General features: G+C 40.2%; 1 protein-coding gene across 1 annotated transcript; it reads left to right on the top strand.

Annotated features, from left to right (window-relative positions):
- The first annotated feature begins 6896 nt into the window (after positions 1–6896).
- LOC115629777 (nascent polypeptide-associated complex subunit beta-like) lies at positions 6897–7607 on the top strand. Its single transcript, XM_030526332.1, has one exon. It carries the CDS (start codon positions 6900–6902, stop codon positions 7605–7607), a length of 708 nt encoding a protein of 235 aa, XP_030382192.1. The 5' UTR covers positions 6897–6899.
- The last annotated feature ends 11282 nt before the right edge of the window (positions 7608–18889 follow it).

Genomic DNA, 18889 nt, shown 5'->3' on the forward strand with positions numbered 1-18889 from the left:
TCCCATCTTTTTCGCTTTTTATTAATTTTCGATTCAGCGCGATAACAACAATAATAAGAACAACTAATTGCTTTTTTGTTCTTGAGACCACCAATTTTTGGTGAATGTCTCTTATTGGCAGAGTAGTGCAAATACAAGCTAGTATTAAGTATAATTCTCAGTCACAATAATTTTGCTAGCAAGATTCCGAAACATTACTGTGACACTAATATAAACTAAAGGATAGACAAAATATTTTTAGGTGGTTATGTGCAGGAAGTTGTCAGCTATCATTCAATTCAAATCGAAGAAACAGTATCTTAATAGCTATACTTATTTAGTTAATAATACTTATTGTCTTGTTAATTATTGTCTTAGGCCACTTCCACTACACAGCTAAAGTGTTATTCTTTTTCGAGCAACTTTTCAAATGTCAAATATCTTTTAAAAAGGGAAAATGTTAATAGCTTTTGTTCACCAACTATGTTGCTTATATATAAAATAATTATAGAAAGGGCTTACTGATGTAGACAATTATAATTTATTTAATTTTCACAACTTTAGATTTTAATAGAACAACGTTTTCTTATAAAGCAAAAGATGGAATTGATTTCGAAAAAACTCTATTAAAAGCTGGGTTGTTGCGAGCTCTTCAATTCATTTCTATCACAAATTTGTGGAATTTCTATTGCTCGTCTGCTGATCTCATTTAAAGACACTCTAAAAAGTCATCAAATATGGCTTGTATAGGTTTTTTTATATGGACTATGAACTATTTATTAACTTTAATGAGAAAACAAAAAGACCATTTGAAATTAAAACCAAAAAATTGAATAGAATATAGTATAAGCGTAGAGTGAATAACACAATGCGTTCTCCTTCTTTTTTTTAGTAAGAAATGGAATGTTCTTCAGATTTAAGTTGCATCCAATTGCGTTTTAAATGAAAAAAGTTAAGTTAACAATGTGTCTCGGATTATACAGTGACTATACAGTAAACATTTTAAAGCGGAAATCTTTGTAGCAAAGCTTCTGATATTCATCAAATCAAAAGCAAAGCAAATTTTCATAAAATTATTTCATATTACAATTACTTTAAGGCATTAATGTCCTCTCCGCTACACTTTATTGTGCATCAATGTTGGTCCACTCTAGCAAACGATGCACTTATTTAGCAAATTATAAATAATTGCAGGAAGAATAGTAATTGTTAAAAGTAGGAGTATCCTTTGCCTCAATTATGGTTCGTCCATCTCTAAAAGTGACCCACGTCCTACCACTTAAGGTCTTCGTTTTGCTTAGTTTTGGTTCCAGCATCAACTGCAGCTGCCCAAATATGTGTGTTAGTCTATGTTTGTGTGTGGTGTGTGTGTGTGTGTGTGCTTTAGTGAGATGCCTGTAGCATTTGCTTAATTTAATTCCACGGCGCTTCAGCTGAACTGCCACCTCAGCCTGTTTGGCCCGCCCGACTGCACCTTGTTTGCTTAAAATTTGCAATTAATCAAGCCGGCAACGGAGCTTGAACTGTTTGCTCAAGAATCTGCCCCCAATCCGCCATTTCGCCATACCGCCATTCCGGATTTCCCTTCCCCCCATCCGCCATCGCCCATCACCAGATTACCTGCTTTAATATTGCAATACTTGTACACTCGTATCGCATGTTCTTCCTGTTTGCTTAGTCGCGCCTTGAAGTGAAAGTGGCGGCGTGTTTTGTAATTTGTTTGGCGTTTAGACCTCGCCCGGGCGCTGTGATGAATGAAATTTCATATATTGCTGAGCCACACGCCAAGCAGCATATTAAGACAAAACAACAGACACATGCAGAAAACATACATACACTATTAAAAATAAATGCCAGAGCAGCAATAACAGTGTAGGGGCGTAAGAAAAGTGCTTCCACTTTCAGGTGTAGCTTTTAGAACTATTATTTAACTAATTTCTGTTCGCTGCACTCGAAAATAAGAACTTCTCTCCTTCTGACTTCTGTAGAAGCTGCACAAATGAGTAGGAGAAGGAGGGTTTTGAACACCTTCTTTATTCTTTGAAGAGTTCGGGTGTTTGAGATCATGGCCTAAGTGGGGGGTGTACACCAGGGCCCCAACCATTCCAACATAGCCTAACCTGATGAAAGAAAGGAGAGATATATACATAATTTGTATAAATACATAATTTTAAAGCCAGAGATGCAAAAATGTATTAGTTTTTTGAAACATTGAGAGACTAATATGCCTTAATTTTATTATTTTTATTAATTTTTTTTATTCATTTTTACTCAACTTAGGAGCTTAGGGCTTCTACAACAACTTTCCATGAAACTCCATTTCCAGCCGTCTGTCTAGCTGTGTTCCATGTGATGTTGTTCTGGGATAATTTCTGGAGACTGGTCCGCCGTCGTCTTAGGTCTGCTTCCCTGGGGGTTTCTCCAGTCTAGTGCCATCCTTACATCGTCATCGAAGTGGATTCATTTGTCTTGTATGAGTTTCAGTCGACCTGGTGATTGGCCAGATGCGACTAATATACCTTAATATCTGCATTTTTTATTTAAAGTGGTGTGGTTTTTTTTTCGAGTGCACTTACTATAGTCAGGCAAACAAATCATGAAAAGCACATTCAAGACAAAGTCAGACGGCAGTCGAGGCATAAAGTTACAAGTGACAGGCGCGTGTGTCGCTCCCTCCTGCCTCCAGCCACCCTCCTCCTCCAGTCCTGTTTCTCGCGCAACCACACTTCCTGCTCCTGCTGCTCTTTCCCCCCTCCCCAACGTATCCATTGCCATCGCTGGCGCACAAAGCATTTCAAATGACACAGTCGAGTGCAGAGGTGACAATGATAAAAATCTTTTGTATTGTTTGTTTTGCCGCTTTGGCTTTGGCGCGACACGTCAAATGCCTGCCTGCCCCTCCGCCAGCCTCCCTCCCAGCAGCTGCCCCAGCTGTGTGTCTGAGACGGCCCCTCTCCTCTTAAAAGAAAATAAGAATAAAATTATATAACAAAGCGAACTCTTTCTTATCTTTTGACTAGGCGTTGAGACTACGATTCCTCTATGGTGTCACACTGATGTGCCACTCAGGTTGATGGGCGGCGAAGAGTATTCGGGGGGTGTACTAGAAGTAGCTAAAGGCAATAAAGCTGCAACCTGCTGTCATCGATTGTCAATCGAAAACACAGAGATGCATTTGTGCCATTTTCCGTTTTTGTTGCTGAGAGGCAAATGTTAATAAATAACACAAAGAGAACTCGAATCGTTTATTGAGTGGAATTAAGACAGAAAAGGACTGAGGACTGGCTGTGCAATCAAAAGATGCCGCACATGGGTTTGATTTATTGAAATTTTTTGGAATATATGTAATTTTATTTAAGGTTTTCTCGACTGCTTTCAAATATTTATCTTATTAATGCTTTAAAATAAATATTATTTTAAAGCCTATCTTACATCAAAGTCGATTTTTCAAATTGAGACATACAAGAAATTTGGCTTATTTATGCAGGCATATTTTACATTTTAGTTCATTAATTAGTCAACCTGTCCGTCTATTATCTGATATCCCCTATTGTGCTTTCTCTCTCAATTACTTGAGGTGTACGCTGCTCCAAAAGACCACAGTAACATAAACTACTGACAGGCTCCGCTGACATTTTGCCCGCCTTTCCGCGCACTTCCTCCATTGTTGTCTGATCGACCATGTTGAACAGTTTTTTGAAACGTGAGCTGACCAGTGAATGGCTTCGGGTTCAGTTGTTGTTGGCAGCCCTGGCCCAGGCAGCTCGTAACTTGCTGCCAAACTGCAAACGACACAAAATCGTGCAAAATGCTGCTGACAAGCGCTGAAAACAGAACGTGCAGATAGTCAGATGCCACGCCCTTCGCGCCCTTCGCGCCCTTACAGCATTTTAACAGTTCACACATGCCACTTTTGGCCCTGGCCGGAGTATAAATCATAATAGAAAAAAATAAAAAACGGTTAGGACAATGTAACTAGCAACAAAACCAAACTAAACGAAACCAAAGTCCAACTAAAAATATTTGTTGTTACTTGTGGTGAATTGGTGGATGCGGGGGCTTGTCAGGTGGCCGTGCAGGTTGCAATGCCGAACAGTGGATTGGACTGACAATCTGAACTGCACTCATCTTGTCAAAAGATATTCAGTAACATTTTAACGTCATTTAACTGACAAAACGTGTTGTTTTTGACGGTCGTAGCGGTGCACTTTCCACTGTTTCGATTTATTCTAAATGGTTGTGCATTAAACTCGAAACAAATTGAAATTGACAATGTTTCATTTTATTTAAAAACTCAAGCATTTTAAACCAACTTAAGCGAGATCCCAAACATTCCTTTTTATTTGAAAAAAATATTGAAACGTATTCGGTAACATTTTAACTTCATTTAACTGACAAAACGTGTTGTTTTTGACGGTGCACTTTCCTTTGTTTCGATTTATTCTAAATCCTTCTGCGTTAAACTCGCAACAAATGGAAACACCACCACTGTTTCAATTGATTTCAGAATGTTTCATTTTATTTAAAAACTCAAGCATTTTAAACCAACTTAAGCGAGCATTTTAACGTCATTTAATTGACAAAACGTGTTGTTTTTGACGGTGCACTTTCCTTTGTTTCGATTTATTCTAAATCCTTCTGCGTTAAACTCGCAACAAATGGAAACACCACCACTGTTTCAATTGATTTCAGAATGTTTCATTTTATTTAAAAACTCAAGCATTTTTAACCAACTTAAGCGAGATCCCAAACATTCCTTTTAATATGGAAAAGATATTGAAACGTATTCGGTAACATTTTAACGTCATTTAACTGACAAAACGCGTTGTTTTTGACGATCATTGCGGTGCACTTTCCACTGTTTCGATTTAGTCTAAATCGTTCTGTATTAAACTTGGAATCAATTGAAACAGTGGTGGTGTTTCCATTTGTTTCATTTTATTTAAAAACTCAAGCAATTGTAACCAACTTAAGCGAGATCCCAAACATTCCTTTTAATACGGAAAAGCTTTTGAAAGTTGTATTTTGACTTTCATTCTGGTTTCTCAACGACTTCTTAAATAGAATATTTACTTAATACATAGAATTGAAAGCTGAGCTAAAGATGAAGATTTAATATCATTCTGATTTATTCCAGAGTTATAGAACTTTTCATTACTTCTGTACCATATAATATTTCTGATTGAGTTTTTTAAAACATATTCACGCATATTATTGGCAATTTGGCCCACTGTGCGGCGGTAACGAACAACTAGCGGTGAGCAACTGTGCAGCAATGCAGAAAATTTTCAGCAAAGGCTGCGGCGGCGGTCCTCGGTGGCTCTTTGGCTGTGGCTAGCAGTTTGGCGTTTATTTGGCCAGTTGGCAGTTTGTAATGCGGTCGCTCAGAGCATGTGTGTGTGTGTCTAGTTGAGTGGCTGAAGTTGTGTTTGGGTGTGTGAGTGTGTGTGTGTGTGTTTATAAAAGTAACAATGACCGCATTTTCGTTTTCTATTATTTGGCCCGGGGGCAGCTTCAAATGCTGGCCCATATGTACGTACTAGAGTAGGTGTGTATATATATGTGTGTGTGTGTGCGGCTAGGTTTATTGACAAGCACGCGGCTTTTGTGATAAATAAAATGCCCGCAAACACACCCACACACACACACTCATATACAGAGGGACACAAATGAGCAGCAGCTGAAAGCGGCAAATGCCGCGAGCATTTTGCTCAACGCTGCAATAAAAATGAAATGATGCGGCTTTGAATTATGCGAGCTCTGCGCTCGGCGCTCCACGCTTTGTGGCCTGGCCAGCATACCATGGAGGAGCATAACTCGGCAATAGCGATGATGATGATGGTGGTTAGGCCAATGCTCATGATGCTGATGATGATGGCGAAGGCATTGGTGTCTGTGGCGGCGGTAACAGCACCAGCAGCGGCATCAGCAGCAGAAAAAAAGGCAATCCATGCGCAAAATGCCGCCAGGCAAATGGCAAACAAACGCCGAGAAGCGCTACAAAAAGCGCCATGCAACGCATTAAAACAAATAAAATCAAATGAAAAGTAAACGCAGATGCTAGCGAGCACACAACGAAGCAACACATACCCTTTCCATTATCATAGAATCGGCCTCTCCTTTATTTATTTTTCCCAACGCTTTGAAATGTTTAAGGATTTTGCAATTGCCAACAATTTAAGGTGAAGATCAAAGGACATAGATCCAAGAATGACCATTAACAGGGAGTGTGTAATTTGTCGTTTATTTCGGGGTCACCAAATGATCATGATTAGATGCGATCGCTTTCTATATACTAGGTCTATAAGTTGGTGTGGAATGTATTATACCTATAATTATAGAGTTCTTTGGAGAATATCGTAGTATGTTTGAGGGCCGCCAGGGAGCTATTACTATTCTACAAGGATGTATATTATTTCTAGTTTTTATTGCTCTTTGAAACGGAGATGTGGGTACATTTCTACAATGATGTTATTTCGATGTTATGATTTACAACCTTTAAATTTGTGTCGTAAGGTCTACCCCATCACCAATTGTTACATACATATTGACCCTTCGTTTATAGAGTATAAAAATGTCGCATACTTTTTTATACACTCTGCATTTATCTATTTTTAATTTAATTATTAATTTTGATGCAGGCGATGCGTTACGTAATAGAACGTGCAGCAAGTTGGCAGCTCCCTATCTGCAACCTATCAGCAATATAGTTGGCAGCACTGATAAAACGCAAGCAAATCGATAGAAGAGACCTGCCAATTGTTCTTTGCTCTTGAAAATCGGTTGTGCAAGTCACGTGTTGAACAGTAAATTAGTTTTCTGGACGGTGCTTATTAAGCAATTCAGCCTACAAGATCTACTTGAAAATTTTATAAATAAGTAATTAACATATTGTCCGACGAACTCTGAGTGCCATCGCAATGAATGCCGAAAAGTTGAAGCGCCTGGCGCAGATGGTGCGCATCGGTGGCAAGGGGACTCCACGGCGAAAGCACAAGCACTTGCACCGTTCGCACGTTGATGAAAAAAAAGTGCAGGCTGCATTTCAAATGCTTTCGGTGACCAGCATGGGCTGCGTTGAGGAGGTGTCCCTGTCCATGAAAGATGGCAGCATCAGGCATATTTTGGATCCGGTAGCGCAGGGCTCTTCGCTCGCCAATATGCATGTGTTCAGCGGCCAAGTAGTCGATGAACCAGCTGCAAAGCTCAAGGAGCGCCAGAAGAAGACTGGACAGAAGCCAAAGGTGCCCTCGAAGACAGTATCCTTCGGGCCACAGAAGGAGGAGCAACAAGAAAAGGCCTTCAAGTCCAAGACGGACAAGCAGCAGAAGGATGGGGCCGAAGGCGAAATGCAGAAGAGCGATTTGAAGACTATACCCTTAGCTACTGAGGCAGCTTGGAATCGTGCTATCCGGAAGACCCCAGCTCCCTTCTTGCTCTCTGCCAGGGGCAGCAACGAAAAGAACGAGGAGTATCAGAATATGTTGTTCTTCTTTCAGCCGCTCAGTCTAGGCAGCGATGGGACCAGCTTCTCCAACCAGCTGGAGAGCGAGGACGACTCTGAGAACACCAAGCCGACTTCTTCAGACGAGTCATCCAGCAATGAAAGCGACGATTCGCTCATATAGGTAGCTGCAGCTCCAATGCGAGCTCCAGAGTCAACTTGAAGTTGAGTCGACTGTTCGATTGGTCTGAAAGACACACACACATACACAACCCAGAAACGAAATGGGATAGACTTTTAGAAATACAAATAAAATGCACACAACTCACTCACTGCCTTTGAAAGAGCTGCACGCTGAGCTGCGTGTTGTTGAAAACACTCTTTAAAAGGCTATTCAATGTAACACACTTTTCTATTATAACCATATGAAGAGCTCTGAATAAAATGCATTAACAATTGCCGGAGACAACAAATATAAAGACCCTGCAGAGTTGACTTTGACATGGCAAGGAGGGAGGGGAGGCAGAAAAAGGGGCTGCACGGCCGCCGAACTGGGCTCACAGCTGGCGACGGCCTTGAGTGTTTCACATGTCAGCCAAGCCATGGGAAAAAGCAGCAGCAAAAACTAATCTGGGCCAAAATGTACGAAATTAATCTGCACATAAATTAAGCATTAAAATTTAATATATTTGTTTATGGCCACAAGTGCGAGCAGCAGAGCCACCAACAGCAGTGCACATGTGTGGGTGCTTGCGCGAGTGTGAGTGCGAGTGTGCGTGTAGGTGTAGGTGTAGGTGTATGGGCCAATGTTCTTAGTGGTAATAAATAAATAGCAAAAAGGTAATAAAACAGATAGCAGACAACAACCAACAGACAAGCAAATGCGGCAACCAGCAGAGACCAAAAAGGAAAGGAAAGGAAATCAGCGCCGTGACGATGCCAGGGGCCCATTATCCTATTAGCACATGCCGCAAGTGATCATTATGGTTGCTGGATACAAGTCTATGTGTATGTGTGTGTGTGTGTGTGTGTGTGGGTGTGCCTTGCAAAGCTTTTCTGCATGCGTTTATAATTAATTTTGTGCGCTACAATGGCTGCACGCTGTCATAACTGAGCGGCTTTGCCAATTTGTAAGTCTTCCCAGCCAGCAACTTTCTGCCCGCCGCCCGCTGCCCGCAGCCGGCAGTCGGCAGTCAGGCAAAAAGCCAGCATCGACAAGTACATATTTTCTTAGCCAACAACAATACCAACGGCAGCAGCAACTTTAGAGATATTTGTCTTTTGTAGTTGACTGCAAAGTGCGGAAAATTTAACGCAGCCTCCCTCCGCAAGTGGAGTTGAAACAAAAGTTTCTATTTTCTGAATCGACAGCAGTCGAATATACTTGTATAGTATTGTATTTTTAAGCAGCACAAGCATAAATCTCAAATTTTATTCTCCAGCTTCTTAATGCTTTAAGCAAACTCAACTCTTAGTCGTTAGCGGTGAACTCGTTTTAAGTAATCTGATGAAGGAGTCGACATTATGAGCGGCTGCATGAAGAGATGGCGAAGTGCGTAAAGTTATATTATTTTGGAAAAATTGTTTTAGTTTTTAAATTCATTTTTTTCGTAAACTTGAAAATGAATGCTCTGTTCTAGTCAGCCAATATCAGTGGTGTTACAATTTTGGTTCGTTGGGAGCTTTACCTTTTATTCTCCATTGTGACAAGTTGCCGCTGCTTTCGTATTAGTTGCTTGCTAGCTTTTGGATTTCTTTGTTGAAGCCAGCAAGCGCACAAAAGTATCCAATGCTGGCCGTGGAGTTGAACCCGAAATTGAAATTGAAGTTGAAAAGCTTTGGTTGTTCTGGTGGTTCTCTGTTCATTAGGCAGAGTGGCGTGCAACCTAACCTGTGAAGTGGGAAATGGAAAAAAATGGCGACATAGGCTCGCCATCAGCTCTCCCCTCTGATGAAACACACATTATTGGTGATACAACAGAAAAAAGAAAACACCAATACACACAACTACACATGTAGGCTGTCATCCGCAAACGATGCCATTCATTTTGAGTCACCATGTGCCACATTGTGACACATGTGGCATTGATCCAATGCGTTCCATTGTCTTGATGCCACACCAAAGTGTTTATTAATATCGAGAGCTGTGTTGTTGCCGTGTGAAATCGGACATGTGTTGTTCCAAATTGACTTTTGTGGCAAGTGTTCGTTTGCTTGGGGTCCGAGCTCGTTGGGCCTTTTACTGCTTGGGCGGCACGGCGCAGCTGATCGACCCAAAAAAACAAGGCAGTTTTGTGTGCATACTCTCGATACTATCTGGTCATAACTACATGTCAATCAATCAATCGGTGAAAAGGCGGCACTTATGTGCAGGCAAACGTTAGCAGAAAAACGAAGTCAAGTGTAGTTTCGCCAGAAAATCTGGGGTTTTTCTAGGTTGTTTTCCTACTTAATTGCATTTTTCAAACGAATTATCATAATGTTTGATTCATTTTGAATTGAAAATTGATCGGAATTCAGAATAAATCATTACTGTTTATAAACAAAATGCTGTTAGTTGACTAATCCCTATATCTAAACATGATTTGCAGTTGAGTGCAAAAACTGTCAAGGCCTGATGTTTTGGCTTGCTTCAAGAGGGTTCGTGCCACACAGCCTGATCCAGATATAAATCATATCAATCCATTTAGGAGCGTCTTCGGTAGTCTTCTTTAGCTTGAACTATTTGCACCGAACTACAAGAAACACCTAATCCCTATATTAACAATTTTTTTTTTTGAATTGGAATTCTCAATCATCATGACATAAAATAAAGGTTAGGTTGTCCTTTTCAAATCTTGCAAAATGTATTGTTTATATCATTAGTTTGTTTTCAAAAGCCTGAGCGTGGGTATTTCTATCGGAAAGCCTTTTAAAATGTTACCACTGCATTAATTGCGAACTGTTGATAACTCAATGAAGTTCCTTGCTTCCACTTCCAGCTGCAAGTTTTCCAGCTATTTGCAAAATCACAATCATTGTTTTTATACTCTCTACTCGTAAGCATATGAAGGATAGAATGAAGCAACTCCGAGAACAAAACACAGGAGCAAAAGCTTTTTTTTTGTTTAGTGTTGGACTGGCTCGACTCTGTTGTTTTGTTGTTGGGAAACATAACAAATTAATATGTTATGAGTTCTTTCATTCACCCATTTCTCGGCCATCAATCAATTTACACCGTTTTAGGTCTCTCGGTTTGAAAAGGGATCAGTGCCTTGCTGGCCATTTGTAAAACATCCGATTTGATATCCTATTTTCATTTCAGATTAGACATGCATGCATTCGTTGCCTAAACCTCTGCCTTTTCATATTTGTTAGTGGCAGGTTAGGTCGCCTAAAATGAACTCATAATGCAGCCGCATTCTCGGCAATGTCAACTGTGCAGACGACTTAGTTCCTTATATTGTCAAGCCCTAACACCGAGTCGGTGCCTCATCTGGCTGAGTAGTAAGTCTGTACGTTGTTGTTGTTGTTATTGTTTTTGTTGCTATTGGTGTTGTTGTTGGTGTTATGGTGGGCTCTGGGGTGTGCCTTTGGCTGTTGCCACAAAATTCCCCAACGTCAGCAGTTGGAATACGTTCCGTCCCGTCCCGTCCTGGTCCACATTCGCATATACGACTATATATATCGCACATATCGTATACGAGTAAATCGCATCCCATCGTTTCTAAGGTACACACGCCCCTTGTCACTGGCAGCTAATCAGTTGCTACTCAGCCTTCTTCATCCGTTTCTGCTTATTCTGCTCCTCATCGGCCATTTTCTGTTTTGGGTTTTGTGGTTTTCGTATTTGATTTGAAATTTGCAGGTAATGAAGCCGTTTAATGTGCTCGGCTGTGGCTGCGGCTGCTCGAACTGCCTGCTCGAGCTGCCAAGCGACTTCTCCCAGCTCCAACCCCATCAGCCCCACCAGCCCCAGCCCCACCAGCTCTTGCCATGGTCGTTGGCATCGTCACCACACAGAATTGTGGGGTCGCAGTTGTGCTGAGCTGACGTGTAATACGAAACTTATTAACGCTAACATGGAAGGCGCTTCAAGTGTAGGCTGGTTGTGGTTATCAAGCTCCAGTGGCTGGTTGGTTGTCTCTGCCAAGACAGTCAAGCTTCCCTAACTGCCGGCAGATTAAATCATGTATGACTTCCAAAGACAGAAAACAAAAAACAAATTACATTTTCTCACTTTAAAGTTTTTTTTTAAAAAAAAACCAAGAGCATCTACGCCTTTTAATTTATTTGAACAGCAGACAATTCCTTTGAAGCCTTTAAGCTTTTTTTTGAAGACTTGGAGAGAAGGAAAGATGCTTCATTTTCTTCAAATTTATTTGAAAATTTAATTATTTATTTGATAGAAGAATGCTTTCTTATGCACATACTAGTTAGTATACTATATAAGCTAGCTCTCTCATCTCATCTTACAAAGATTCTTTTCCCCATCGCCCCCTCTTCTTATATCGCCTCATCCTCATGTTTCTATTGACGTCCTCACTTGTTCTTCTCCTGATTTCGTTTCATCGACTTCTGTTCGTTTTGTTCTGCCGTTTTCTGTTGGCTTCACTGTACACAGGTGTGAATGCCAGTGTGTTTTTGTTAGATGCCAGTGACCTTAGTTAGGTTTTGCATTCTGCCACCGACCGTCGTTGTTATTCTTGTTGCTGTTGTTTCTGTTATTTCTGTTCTTACTGTTGTTACTGTTGTTACTGTTGTTGTTGCTCCTGTAGTCTTCGTCTCCGTCTTCGTCGGCATTTGTGTCAAAAGTAGCGAGGCATAAATTAACGCAGCACCCAAAAGCAGTCCAGAAACCAAGCCTGACAATGAAATGGCAAGACGCATGTGTGATATGTGCCTCTCTCTCTCTGTCTCTCACACACACACTCTGTGTCTGTGAGTGTGCGTCACTTCATCAACTTAGTTGTGGTTGTGTCACACACACATACACACACACACACACACACACATATGCACGCCCAAGCGCTTGATTAAATTTTAAAGACAATTTTCCACATGAGCAAATGGCAAAAGAAAGCAATTATCCTTTTATTTTATGAGGTTGCGAGACGAGGACGACGACGGAAACGGCGACAAAACAAGTGAGAAATTTGAGCTTGTCGCCTGAGACATGCGACAGCGAACAATCAAAATGTGAAGAAGTGCCAGCAATGCCAACATTTCAGCATGTAAGACATACAAGTATGTATGTACATACATATGCATGTACATATGTACAGGCATGGGTAGTGTGCGTGTGTAAACCAATAGTAATGTGTCAGGGTGTGTGTGCGCGAGGGGCTGTCTGCATTTTTCTTGATTTTAGATTGTAGAGATGCGCCCATTTGGGAATTTCTATATGTAATATGATTTTTCTTTAGCTCGAGCAGTTTTCCAAATAAAAATACATTCATAACGCTTGCGTTTCATCATCTCCAGTCCTCTTAGCAAGAACGGAATCATTAGAAGAATCCTATATTGCACAAGCAATAAACAGCCTTGAAGTAATTTAAATCAAATCAATTTTATGTTAAGCACTGCATTTAGAAAGACAATAAGTAGAGAACATAGCCGAAGGACATTGAATCCATTGTTAGATACGTGTAGGGTGGCAAACAGGCAACGAATTGGCATCAGGAAGAATTGAGAGAAGTCAGTCTATAGAAGCAGCGATCAACCGTCATCTAACTTGAAATTGTAATATAAATTCTGCTATACATATTCCATTCTATCTTGCTCTATTTATACAACAAATAAGAAGAATTGTATGTGGTTCAACAATTATTATTAGTTTTTAATGTTTCCTCTGCTGTAGCTTATTTAAAATAGATTAAAATGTTCATATTATCATATTCCCAGAGCTCGCCTTAGAACTTGTTACTAGAAAATGCAAAAAAGTTGGAATGGACTTTTGATTGAATTATTTCTGAAGCGCATTTAGTTTCTATAGCTCCAACAAGATAACATTTTGCGAGTTTTGTTCATTTTTAAATAAGCATTTCCTGGAACTTATCTGCTTAAGAGAGAGCAGGCGCCGCTTCATTTCTTTGGAAATCATGTCTCGGATTTGCAATTTGCGGCGGACTTTGTTGCTAGTATGTCCGCCTTTGTGGTGTATTCTGAGTTTTGTCAAAATGTTTGAGAAGCTTTAGGGCCAAGATTTTAACAGCTAAGCAGATCATATTCGGATTTGTGGCAACGAGAAGAAAAAATGCTTAAATAAATGCGGTTTTAAGCGCCAGTAAAGGCATCAGCGTAAACTTTGTAAATACGCTTTAATTTTCATATATTCCAAGCAAACGTGCAATTTTTTAATTATTCCGTTTTTTTTTTTTTCATGCATTCAATAAACTATTTTATTTCAAAAATTTAAACAACGATTAAAAATCTTTGGGTGGATTTTGTTGGACCAATGCAATGGTTGTGTGGGGGTAGTTATGTATGCGGATTATAATGGCCATTGAAGCTCGTGACAGTTGTTGTTAGCGCCTTTACCAGCGAGTCCGAATTATTTCCATTTTTTCGTCACATAATAAATGCCTTTAAAATATTTAAAAGTATTACACAGACAAAAAGTACATAATTCTAGGTATTGTTTTCATCAACAGTGTCCTTTTTCTTCACATTTAATTTGCTTTATAGTTTTTCCTTCAACCTATACTTCACAGTATAGAGTCGCTCACGCACCCATCTCTAGCGTGAATTTGGCAAGCAAATTGCAAAGTAATTTTCGTTCAAACTACGCGTAGGTTGCATTTGGGCGCGTAAACATTTTCATTAAGCTGCGATCGCTGCCGCTGCCGCTGCCCCTGCCAGCGTCGGCGTCGGCGTTGACGTCGCTGTCGCTGTCGCAGCCAACGTCAACTGCGCCAAAAACTAGAAGCTGCAACTTTTAACCCTCCGTCGCTTTTGTTTGCAAGTTTTTGCGGAGAGTGGTGAAAACTTTTTGTAGTACAACGTGCATGCAACAACGAGCTTGGCTATCAGTTTGTTTCTGCTTGTTATTATTATTGTTTTTGTTGTTGTTTTTGTTGTTGTTGTCGCTATAGTGGCTGGCTATTGTTGCTGTTGCCTGTGCTTCTTGCTTGGAGTGGGAGGGGCGGTATCAGAGGGCGGTGGCAGGTAAGCGAGAACCATCGTCTTAGCGGCTTAATGAATTTACAGCCTGTGGCCACCACCACCACCACCACCACCCTCCAAGGCTCAAATATTTAAATTGCGCACACAAATCAACAGCAATAGCAACAACAACAAGAACAACTTATTTCTGGCATTGTCAAATGTCAGCGCAGGCCGCTGTCGACCGCAAAGCGGATGAATAAACCAATTCTTTACCACATCCTCTCCCCTTCAATGCACTGAGGAAAGTGATTTGAGAAATTTGAAAATATTGTCACTAAGCTGAAGGGCTCTCTAACTTTTAATATTTTTGTATCAGATGGTTAATATACATATAATATACTATTCATAATATTAAATGCAGTCAATGACTTTAATGAAATGTTTAATGCGAATAAAGATTAGTTCGAAGACTAAGTCTTGCTATTCAGTTCTAAGTAGTTTGAAAACCTTTAAAATAATTCAAAACGCTGGTGTAAAAGAAGGCTTTTGAAGAGTTAAAATATTTGTGTATTTGTATTTGTTATTGTTTTTTTTTTTTTTTTTTGTAAGTGTAGGCCACCGATTTCCTCTGAGGCACGGCTAAAAGTTCTTGACTCAGGCTGTCAGGCTGTTTGGAGGAAGGCAGCCAGATGGAGGGGCGGGGCAGCTGGGCAGGAAACAAACACATTTGCCGTGAATTATGTGAAATTTTGAGTTATTAAAAGCAACCGAAATCTTTTGCGGCCCATAGAGTCAAGACGCAAAGTTTGCAGGCTGGAAACAAAAGTTGAACGCTTGTCGATTGGCTGACAACTTTTGCCTCGCAAGGAGGTCGTCGAGGTTGGCGTCTTTGAGATATTTGAAAAATGTACGTTTCATGTTCAATTCAATATATACATATATATGTATATAGGTACGAGTATATATACAAATTGAACGACAGTGGCAGCAAGAACAGCAAAACAAACTTTTCTTACGCATTCATCAATGACAGCAGCAAAAAGTACAACAACACGATGAAGGAGTGATTGGAGCTGGCGGGAGGAGTAGATGGTGAGGATAGAAGAGGCTGCCAAAGGAGCAGCGACCAGTAGCATACGCTTTAAGTCGGTGCAGGCGGAGGTGTGGGTGTGGGCGTGGGCGTGGGCGTGGCACAGCATGAGTCACTTGCCGCTGCTCAATTGATGACAATGAACAGTGAAATTGAATTGAAAATTAATGCTTAAATTAAGATGAAAAATTGTGAAGGCGTGCGCACAACATGAGGTAAAGCGGCTGACCGGGGCAGGAAGAGAAGGTTTATAGAGAAGACTTCTGCAACACACACGCACACACTCACACACTCACTCTCGTGTGTGTGCGCGCGCGCGTGTGTGTGTGTGTGACACATTCCATTTCCTGTTGCCGTGTGTATGTCTTAATATACAAATCAATTTCAATTTTTCTTTACAATCATTTTGCGGGCACCGCCTTCCTTTGCACTCGTTTATTTATGAGCTTATTTGTTAAATCTTTGAATCATTGAGTGGGTGAGTGAGTGTGAGTGTCAGGATAGTATTAGCCTGTTACAGAGACATAAATAAATATAAACGCAGCATGTATTCCGTAATTACATTAATATGTAGCTGGAGCAAATGCTCTTTGTAAATGAAACCCAATTGAAAGCTTCGTGAAATGGCGAAAAAATTGCTTCAATTCAAAGGAAATTATTGCAATTCTGAGAAAACAAGCAGTATTATGTTGGTATGTATTTCAAAAGGCCATACGAAATCTAATCACAGTACAGATCACATTCCAAGCATAACAGTTGGAGTTCCGATTTTTTTTTTTTTTTCATATCATTTAAATCTCTTATCTTCGCATCGTTCATTACAACATTATATAACTAAATAAAAACACTTTATAGTTTATTTATATATCACAATACATTGTGTATTATTTCGCAGCGATATAATATAGTTTTGGGCCTGTCTAACATTATCATGCCTCATGATCTCACCTCTTCCAAAAGTGTTTTGAAGTGAAACTTCTTATATGAGGGCTGGATCGGCAACCTTTTCGGTGACGAATTCAATGACACGATAAAGAATATTTTTAAACCGAAATATAACCGCATTGTGTGAGGCTCTTGAAAGTCAGATCGGCAATATATTTTAAGCGGGTTTTTTAGCTATTTATAGCGATGTTTCCAGCCATTTTTTAACGGGTTCTCTATATATGTTTTTTAAACATTTTCTGGCAGATTTTCAGCGGATGTTCTACCCTTTCTCTAGCTACCTATAACTGTTTTTCTTGCCATATTCTAGCGGTTTTCTAGCAACTCATATCGGATTTTTTTTCGCAATTTTCTAGCTCGATAACCGATCCAAGCCAAATTTCCATTAGCCAACAATCATTGAATAATTACCACAAATAATTATCAGCAATTTAAAAGAAAATTCACTGAAAATAAATCATTCCAATACAACCATTAGGTTTCACCTTCATTGCGTGTGGCCCCGACGCACACTTTTTCATAATTAAATATTATTATCTGATATTTATTAGATACGGGTAACTTAAAAAATTACGCACCCATCACTAATAGAGATGGTGCATCAATCCATTTCGTTAATAAGTCAAAGTCAAAGCTCTGCCAGTGACAAAGGGGGCCCACCAAAGAAACCCCAATTCATTTCTCCTTCATAGCCAATTCACATTTCTCTTTGCTGTCGGTTATAAATGAACTCCCTGGCAGTCGGCTGGGGACAGAGGACAGGGGACAGGCGACAATCGGGAGTTGTGGGCGATGTATATATGAGCTGGGAGCGCGCCTTTTGCCTCGCTACATAAACTTTGTGTAGTGTATTATTAGCTGGGCCCTTGCTCCCTCGCTCCCTCGCTCGAACCTCAATACGAGTAGATGATGCCATAGTCGTATATTTTCGCATTGACTGCGGCGGGCAATAAAATTAAAAGTCGCATTTAAAAAGCAGCCGTCGATGCTGACGCCGCCAAACCAACATCTTGTAGATTGGCCATTCGACTGGACACGCGGACTCGCGAGACAGACAGACGAACGGACAAAGCAACCCAGCCGTGCATTAGTATTTATGGCTGCACACACACACACACTCACAGAGAGAGAGAGAGAGAGAGACAGACGGACAGGCAGACACACAGACAGCTGCTTGCTCAAACAGCTAAAAGTTAAATTTATTGCATTGCTTGCCCCCTTTGGCCCTTCAACCGCCCCTGGCCCGCACAGCTTCGCCAGAATGCCCAACATCTCCAGCCTTTGGCATACATTCTGTGTTTGTCTGTCTTGTGCTTCTGTTTTTGTTTCGCTCCCCTTCCCCTCCCCTTCCGCCCCCATTCCTCTCGCCACACCACATTCTGCAAGTGTGTGTGTGGTCCAGATTTTTAGTTACAGATTTTTTGCTTGTTTTTGTTTCTGTTTTTCTTGTTCTTGTTGCTGTTTTTCCTTGGCTGCTGCATTTATTTCACTTGATTTTGAACAAAATTTATAAGTTGTGCGGCGCGCCGTTTATTTTGTTTTAATAGCAAAGCAATTTCAAATAAAGACATTCACACGAACGGCTGAGTGCTAGGTTCTGTGTGTGTGTGTGTGTGTGTGTGCGTGAGTATGTGTGTGTGTGTGTGTGAACGCAATTTGCTGCCAAGGCCTGAAAGTATGCTGCACTTTTCCCGGGCAGTTGTTGCTGCAGCTCTTGGTGTTACACTTTCGAAGTGGCAGCAGTTTAGGTGAAATACTTTGGCGCTTTTCATGTAAACTTCTTGCCTGGATGTGTGTGTGTTTTCATTATTTCCAGCTTACCCCGCGCTTTTCTTTTTTGCTTTGTTGGTTCTTTTGTCTCAAATGCAGCAACATTGCTAAAGAACTTGGCACGTGAGCTGCCCCACTCGTTCACTCGTTGGCCCAATAAAGTTGCTTCACATATGGCCAATTATTCGGAAAACAATTTCAATTTTATAAATTTTTTAAAAATAGTTCTCAGTTACTCAAAGCAATAAGAACAACTCTTAAGCAATTTAAGGGGCTGCATATAATGATAGAAGCTTTTTAACTATTATAAGGACAGCAACGAGAAAATATGTATTTGTCATTAATTTTTAATTTAGTCTTATTTTTTTAAAGTGGAGTGTGGTCAGCAATTTACAGATTGATATTGATATTGATATTTAAATAAACAATTTAATAATTTGCTACGCATCCACAATTTACTTTAAATTAATTGATTTTCTTGTAAGACTTTCCAAAGATTATATTATTGTTTGGTCAAAGCATTGCTCTTTTATTTCACTTATAACGGCTTATTATTTCACTTCTTTGTTGTAATA

The sequence above is a fragment of the Scaptodrosophila lebanonensis genome, unplaced genomic scaffold (assembly GCF_003285725.1).
Source record: "Scaptodrosophila lebanonensis strain 11010-0011.00,11010-0021.00 unplaced genomic scaffold, SlebRS2 tig00000165-arrow-arrow-pilon, whole genome shotgun sequence".
Taxonomy (NCBI): domain Eukaryota; kingdom Metazoa; phylum Arthropoda; class Insecta; order Diptera; family Drosophilidae; genus Scaptodrosophila; species Scaptodrosophila lebanonensis.